Source organism: Aethina tumida, chromosome 5, assembly GCF_024364675.1.
Source record: "Aethina tumida isolate Nest 87 chromosome 5, icAetTumi1.1, whole genome shotgun sequence".
Taxonomy (NCBI): domain Eukaryota; kingdom Metazoa; phylum Arthropoda; class Insecta; order Coleoptera; family Nitidulidae; genus Aethina; species Aethina tumida.
The window spans coordinates 23,458,457-23,465,992 of record NC_065439.1 but is presented as its reverse complement, the minus strand read 5'-3'; the positions used below and the strand labels follow the sequence as shown (position 1 = coordinate 23,465,992).

The following is a 7,536-nucleotide window of genomic DNA, read 5'->3' as shown; positions in this document are numbered from 1 at the left end:
CTGAATCATAGACAGAAGAAATTTTGTTATTCCATACCACACACAGGCTATGAAAGAATATCGATACCAATTTGTTTTGAATATCTTTTATGAATTCACTTTCTGAAATTTAAATAAAATTTACTTATTACATATAAGCAGGTTAAATTAATGGAAATATATTAAATGTGAATTTATTTAATTATTATATATTATTATTATTATATTTATTATTATTGTATTTTTAAGTATTTAAAACATTGAAACGTGCGACACCTACTGGTTAAATAAAGTAGTAAATAGGAGTATTAAAGTATTTGCCTAAAATGTGTTGCGGCGACATCTTTTGGTAATGTATACAGATGTCCACGCACCGCACAACTATAAAGAAATCTCCTCAGTATATCTATCGTCTTCACCATCCATGATTAAACAGGTGGCAGAGTATTTTTTATTACTAAATATACAAGGTGTTTCCAAAATAGGTGGTCAAAATTTGGAAACGGGTAGATCACGTCCAGTAATAAAGAAAATTTAGTTAGATGTTTTTTTCTAAAGTTTGTCCTGAAGAAAATTCAGTTTCTAAAATTTAAATCTCAAAAAATGTATTTTCTTCATATTTCCTTAACCCATGATTCAATTGTGTACACTAGGTGTGCCCCTTAAATTTGGTAGGTATTTTGACTTTTCGTGATGAGATGCAATTTAACATTTTGAAGTTTTCTTAAAATATCTAAAGACTCTAATGAATGTAGTCAAGATTCTTTTAAGTACTGGTCCATCAGGTTAACCAGCTTCAACTAATTGTCAGGAAGGAAAACAAGGAAACAATTGCAGATTTGCTAACAACAAATTAAGTTTTCATCACTAATTTTTTGACGAATCCATTTGTCCAACTTTTCGATGAAATTCATTAGAGTCTCTTTCTAATGTTTAATTCATCTCACGAAGAAAATTTCTGAAACTTCTTGAAAAATATAATTTTGAATTCAGGTCTAGTTTTTAAGTTAAAATAATGAAAATTTCTTAATATAACATGCTCTATATTGACAAATAAACGATTACAAAATATTCATTATGAAGTTATTTTCTATCCCCATGGCTGCAAATGAACAACATTCTTGCCGAACCAAGGACCATTCGGAGACACTTCATAGGAATTTCCGGTACCGTGCTCCGCAGCTGCGGCAACGGCTGCGGACGTCGCAGTCAAGGAACCTTGTTTGGACGCCGCCGCTTGACGTAGAGCGGAACTGCCTGAAGACTGAATTTGTGAAATCTTCCGTGCTATATCATCTAAATAACAACCAATTAAAACGTTTCCTCGTTATGATCTAATTACAGGTTTACCAGTCTTTTGTATATCTACAGCGGCAGCATGGGCACTTTTTTGTATAACAGCAGCTGCGTGCGACTCCTTAGCTGAAGCAATCCGTTGTTGTTCGGCCACTTCAGCTTTGGCTTGAGCAAGTCGTTGTTGGGCTTGGACCAAAGCAGTGGCAGCTGACTTTGCTTCTTGTTGTTGGACTATCCACCAAGTTAATCCAAAATCTTTTAGTAAAATTATTTACTCACCTGCAGCAGCAGCTTCAGTTTTTTGTAGTGCTAAAGCAGCCTGAGCTTGTTTTTGACTAGCCACATGCTGTTGATGAAGGACATCCTCCTTGGCTTGTTGAACGCGGTGCTGAGCTTCCATGACACTCGACGAAGCTTCCTTGGCGGCTTGGATTGCGGCGGCAATCTCCGCCGGGGAAATTCTATGAACCTAGAAGAAACAAATTCAAAAAGGCACATTTTGTATCGCTCTAAGACTTGCATATACAGGTTTGACGAATGCTACTTGAGCAGATGGAAAGACCTGAGCTGCACCTAAACCGTTGTGCCCTCCAAGTCCCTCGATGGATTGGTAGCCTCCAAAGCCGAAGGAACCCTCCAAGATGCCTCTCTTCACTCTTACTGAGTGGCACAGTGTTACACTAACCACGAATGAAGATAAAAATACCTAAGAATCAAATGTTTTAATTTAATTGTAGGAAAATAAAAATAATACCATGGTTTTTTATTTATATTTACCTGTCTGAGAAACATGTTGCACTTAAATCAGAATAGTAAATGTTTACTGAATATCCACTTGCTCCATGGAGGTATATATACCCTTTTAGGATTCGAAAGAACATGTAATTAATGTAATAACACAACGGCAATTCGTCCAGTGTCTTTTCATTAAGATTACTACAAATTATTTCCGTATTTTGTTGAAGACAACACGTGCTTCAGTCTGAAATCACGACCTTATCTTATACTTTCAATCCGACAATTATTTTATAATTTAATTGTGATTTATTACAAATTTCACATGGAAATTCCGATGAGAGGAGACTAATAGAGTTATTCGAATTCTAGATGTTTTCAGTAAAATACCATAACTGAAATAACTAAATTAATATATTTTAATCATTCAAATTTAGTGATATATAAGAAATTAATGTATAACTATAAAAAAAATGTGGACATAAATTGTGTTTAAATATAAATTGAAAACATTGAGGTTGGTCATAGATCTAAATTTGCAGCATCAACGGATCGATATCATCTGGAACGTATCTATGGAAACGGGCGCGGTTGAAGTTCTGAGCCTTTCCCCGTTCCAAACAGGATATTAGTGTTTTCTTGAACGCATGAACCTTAACCATGTATCCATAAGTTGATATTAACAATAATACAGTTTCATTCTGCAGATTCTACATTAAAATTCAAGTGGCTGAAGGCGACATGGCGAAGTTTAGGGTTTGTTTGTTGTTGTTGTTGATTAAATTGTTTATAATCAAAGCTGAATGGTCCAGTTCAAATCCAAACGAGTTTAATATTGGTGGGGTTTTGAGCAGCAATGAAAGTGAGAGATACTTTAAGGAAACAATTGATGTAAGTAGTAATTATTTAAAATTTATGTCGTATTTATTATTCATAATGATGTTCACGCTGTAATTCTCCAAAGTCAATAGTTATTAAATTCCATTCTAAATATTTTGATATTGAAACATTTACACAATTATAATTAATAAATACACTTCTTTGTTATTAACAATCAATAGAATTCAACTCCTTTCATAATTTTAAATCTTGTAAATATAATTATGTAAGCAACAATTATTATAACAGAAATTTTCAATTATTAAATGAATTTTCACATTTAATATTGTTTAAATTAAACTTTTATTTTGTTTACATTACATTATAATAAAACAGGAAAATAGGGGAATTCCTGCTTGGCCTATTTACAGAATATTTGTTGGGTATACAAAGTAATCTAATGAGATTATATTTGCAGCATTTAAACTTTGATAATCAATATGTCCCAAAAGGTGTGACATATTATCACACAGCTATTTTGATGGATCCAAATCCCATTCGCACCGCCCTAAACGTGTGCAAATATTTGATTTCAAGTCAGGTAAGTAAACACCACATATTTTTTCCTCTGTGGTATGCTTATGTTTGTAATGAATTATCTACAAACCCATTCAGTTTTAATGAGACATAACATTTCCATGTAGGTGTATGCTGTTGTGGTATCACACCCGTTGACGGGTGATTTATCACCAGCGGCTGTTTCTTACACCAGCGGTTTTTATCACATCCCGGTTATTGGTATTTCTTCGAGGGATTCTGCTTTTTCAGACAAAGTAAATCTCTACGCATTTATATTATTTCCAAACTTACTGAGGTCAATTTTAGAACATTCATGTGTCATTTTTGAGGACGGTTCCACCCTACTCACATCAAGCAGACGTATGGGTGGAAATGCTCAAGTACTTCAACTACAAAAAAGTCATATTTATCCACAGTTCGGATACAGATGGTCGCGCACTCTTGGGTCGTTTCCAAACCACATCACAAATCTTAGAAGACGACGTTGAAATAAAAGTTCAAGTCGAATCGGTGATTGAGTTCGAACCGGGGCTGGACAGTTTCGAGAAACAGTTGAAGGAAATGAAGACCGCACAAGCCAGGGTTTATTTAGTTTACGCGGGGTAATTCTATTTTAAACAATTATTGACAACAAATATGGAACTGTAATTCTTTTTAGTAAGCACGACGCCAAAGTTATCTTTAGAGATGCAGCAGCTTTAAACATGACCGAAGCTGGTTTTGCTTGGATTGTAACGGAACAAGCTTTGGAAGCTGATAATGCACCAGAAGGAATATTAGGTTTGAAGCTGGTTAATGCCACCAACGAAAAGGCCCATATAAGAGACAGCATGTATAATATTTCTAGACTTTTTTAAAAATAAAATGAAAATAATCTTGTTTCAGATATGTTTTAGCTTCGGCTCTTAGAGATATGAACCAAAGCAAAGAGATAACTCAAGCTCCCAAAGATTGTGATAATTCCGGTTCAATTTGGGAAACTGGCAGGGATTTGTTTAATTTTGTCAGGTCTCAGGTTTTGTTAAATGGTGAAACTGGGAAAGTTGCTTTTGATGATCAAGGTGACAGGATTAATGCTGAGTACAATATCGTTAATGTGCAAAAGAAGAAGAAAAAAGTTGTTGGAAAATATTTTTATAACAGAGTAAGTTTATTACGAATAAAAGTAATCGATATTAGAACGCTTTATAATAGTGCAAGAGTAATACACGCATATCATTAAATTATATGTTGAGACCAAACCCTAAAACCCCACCTCGTCAATGTAAATATACATTTTATGCAAATTAATTGGTCAAACACACATTAACAAAATTCATTCGAATTAATTTATGTTTCAGGAAAACAACAAAATGCACCTGAAAGTAGACGAAAAAAATATTATTTGGCCTGGCAGGCAAACCACAAAACCTGAAGGTTTCATGATACCTACCCATTTGAAAGTGTTGACCATAGAAGAAAAGCCTTTTGTTTACGTGCGAAAATTGCAGGATATCAACGACAACTGCACTTTGGAAGAAATTCCTTGCCCCCATTTCAACGCCACCAACGAAAGTAAACTGCATTCATTCAGTACAAAGCATTTAAAAACCATTAATCTTTTTAGTGGACGCAAACTATTGTTGCAAAGGTTACTGCATGGACTTGCTGAAGGAACTGTCTGCTAAGATCAACTTCACCTACAGCTTAGCCTTATCGCCAGACGGGCAATTCGGCAACTACATAATAAAAAACAACACGCTAGGCGGCAAAAAAGAATGGACCGGCTTGATTGGAGAATTGGTGGGCGAAAAGGCAGACATGATAGTCGCACCTTTGACTATAAACCCCGAAAGAGCGGAATTCATTGAGTTCAGCAAACCTTTTAAGTACCAAGGAATAACAATATTAGAGAAGAAACCGTCCAGATCATCAACTTTGGTGTCTTTCTTGCAGCCCTTCAGTAATACCTTGTGGATCCTCGTCATGGTATCCGTGCATGTTGTCGCGTTGGTTTTGTATTTGTTGGACAGGTTTTCGCCGTTTGGCAGGTTCAAACTGGCCAATACTGATGGTACTGAGGAGGACGCGTTGAATTTGTCCAGTGCCATTTGGTTTGCCTGGGGTGTGTTACTTAACAGTGGTATTGGTGAAGGTACTCCTAGAAGTTTCTCGGCCAGAGTTTTAGGTATGGTTTGGGCAGGTTTCGCCATGATAATCGTAGCATCATACACTGCTAACTTGGCGGCTTTCCTTGTGTTGGAAAGGCCAAAAACGAAGTTGACGGGCATCAATGATGCTAGGGTATGTCACAATAAAAAATTACGTGTCGATTTCTATAATCACTGAATTTATAGCTGCGAAACACCATGGAAAATCTAACTTGTGCCACAGTCAAAGGGTCATCAGTTGACATGTACTTCAGAAGACAAGTTGAGTTGTCTAATATGTACAGAACAATGGAGGCCAACAATTATGATACTGCTGAAGCTGCAATTGCTGATGTTAAACAAGGGTATAAACTCAAAAATTAACAATTAACAAATTTGTAATTAACAACATAATTTTGTAGCAAATTAATGGCATTTATTTGGGACAGTTCACGATTGGAGTTCGAAGCAGCTCAAGATTGTGAATTGGTAACAGCTGGAGAACTTTTTGGACGGTCCGGTTATGGAATAGGTTTACAAAAAGGTTCACCCTGGTCAGATGATGTAACTTTGGCCATATTGGACTTTCACGAAAGTAAGAATGGGAGTTCCTTGAAATACGCATTGGTCAATTTATTTTAATACCCTAGGTGGATTTATGGAGGCATTAGACAACAAATGGATCCTACAAGGGAATTTACAACAATGTGAGCAATTTGAAAAGACACCAAATACGCTAGGGCTAAAGAACATGGCAGGGGTGTTCATATTAGTGGGCGCTGGAATTATAGGAGGTATAGGACTGATAGTCATAGAGATGGCTTACAAAAAACACCAGATTAAAAAACAGAAACGCATGGAACTGGCCAGACATGCTGCCGACAAATGGAGAGGACAAGTGGAGGTAAAGAAATATTAAACATGCATTCTAGAGTAGCGAGCTACGCTTTTGGGATATCTCAAAAGTTTTAGTTGTATCTGATTGAGATTGAAAGTTTACCATAAATAGTTTTTGACACGTCTTTACCCATCGTGTTTCTATTTTTAGCTTTCAAGCCAAAGTGTAAGTAACCGAAGCTCAATCACAGCACAAAAGATAGTAGATACGACACAGGCACGACTTTTTTCTTTTTTGTGCAATTTTTTTACAGTGCAATTGCACCGCTGCTGGCTACAAAATCACGATCTTCAGTTTTCCTTACTTTTACTTTAACTAGTGTTGGTGCTATCGATTCATCAGGTTTTCCCATATAAAATTCAAAATGACCTTTCCAATTTAGTGAATGAATAACTTTGGGAAACTCTGACGATTGACCAAAGTGTTTGAAGGCTGATCGCAACTTCCTTTCAGAAACGCAAAACGTTAAGGGCCTCATCTCTACCACAACGTCGCATCAAATCCAATGGGGTCAACGATCCGGCCACAATATCATTGCAAGTGGATAAATTTCAAAGGATTAGTGGACCTCCGGAACGAGCTTGGCCAGGCGACACTGACATGAGACAAAGAAGAATTGAAGACACTGGAGTCCAACCAGTTCCCCGATATCTTCCTGGGTATACAGGGGATGTTTCACACCTCATCGTTTGAGCAATTCACTTTTAAATAGTAATAAGTAAAATTATCACATTATCGAGTTTTTGATTCAAAATTGTCTATATGATTACAGAATGTTTCAGGGTATGTAAGAGTCTCCTTCTAGGAGATGTAAACCAGATTTCGGTGTGATAGAGTCTGAGTAATATTAATAATATGTTTGTTTACACAAAACTTTTAAATATTCATCTATGGTTTTCTATTCTCAATGTATTTTAGGATATAGAAATGAGAGAATGAAGAGACAAGATGAAACCTAAAATATTAATTAAGCCTAAACTATAAATTGTATGTAACAATGTTAAAACTAGTATTAAATATAATAACATGAAGCGGAATATATTTTCTGTTTCTAGTCTTAAAAAACTAAACTTTAAAAAATTAGCATTATAAATGGTTAGT

At 35.6% G+C, this 7,536-nt stretch overlaps 2 protein-coding genes across 2 annotated transcripts; one reads left to right on the top strand and one right to left on the bottom strand.

Moving 5' to 3' along the window:
* Nucleotides 1-1,023: 1,023 nt before the first annotated feature.
* Nucleotides 1,024-2,067, bottom strand: LOC126265700 (antifreeze protein Maxi-like). The gene is made up of 5 exons (XM_049967968.1): nucleotides 2,053-2,067; nucleotides 1,796-1,981; nucleotides 1,555-1,744; nucleotides 1,330-1,506; nucleotides 1,024-1,275 (listed from the first exon to the last, which is right to left on the bottom strand). Exons 1-5 carry the CDS (start codon nucleotides 2,065-2,067, stop codon nucleotides 1,070-1,072), a joined length of 774 nt encoding a protein of 257 aa, XP_049823925.1. The 3' UTR covers nucleotides 1,024-1,069.
* Nucleotides 2,068-2,639: 572 nt separating this feature from the next.
* LOC109594466 (glutamate [NMDA] receptor subunit 1) lies at nucleotides 2,640-7,472 on the top strand. Its single transcript, XM_020009684.2, has 12 exons — nucleotides 2,640-2,901; nucleotides 3,308-3,430; nucleotides 3,534-3,662; nucleotides 3,715-4,010; nucleotides 4,067-4,240; nucleotides 4,294-4,552; nucleotides 4,749-4,962; nucleotides 5,015-5,691; nucleotides 5,745-5,902; nucleotides 5,960-6,132; nucleotides 6,188-6,441; nucleotides 6,889-7,472. Exons 1-12 carry the CDS (start codon nucleotides 2,752-2,754, stop codon nucleotides 7,126-7,128), a joined length of 2,847 nt encoding a protein of 948 aa, XP_019865243.1. The 5' UTR covers nucleotides 2,640-2,751; the 3' UTR covers nucleotides 7,129-7,472.
* The last annotated feature ends 64 nt before the right edge of the window (nucleotides 7,473-7,536 follow it).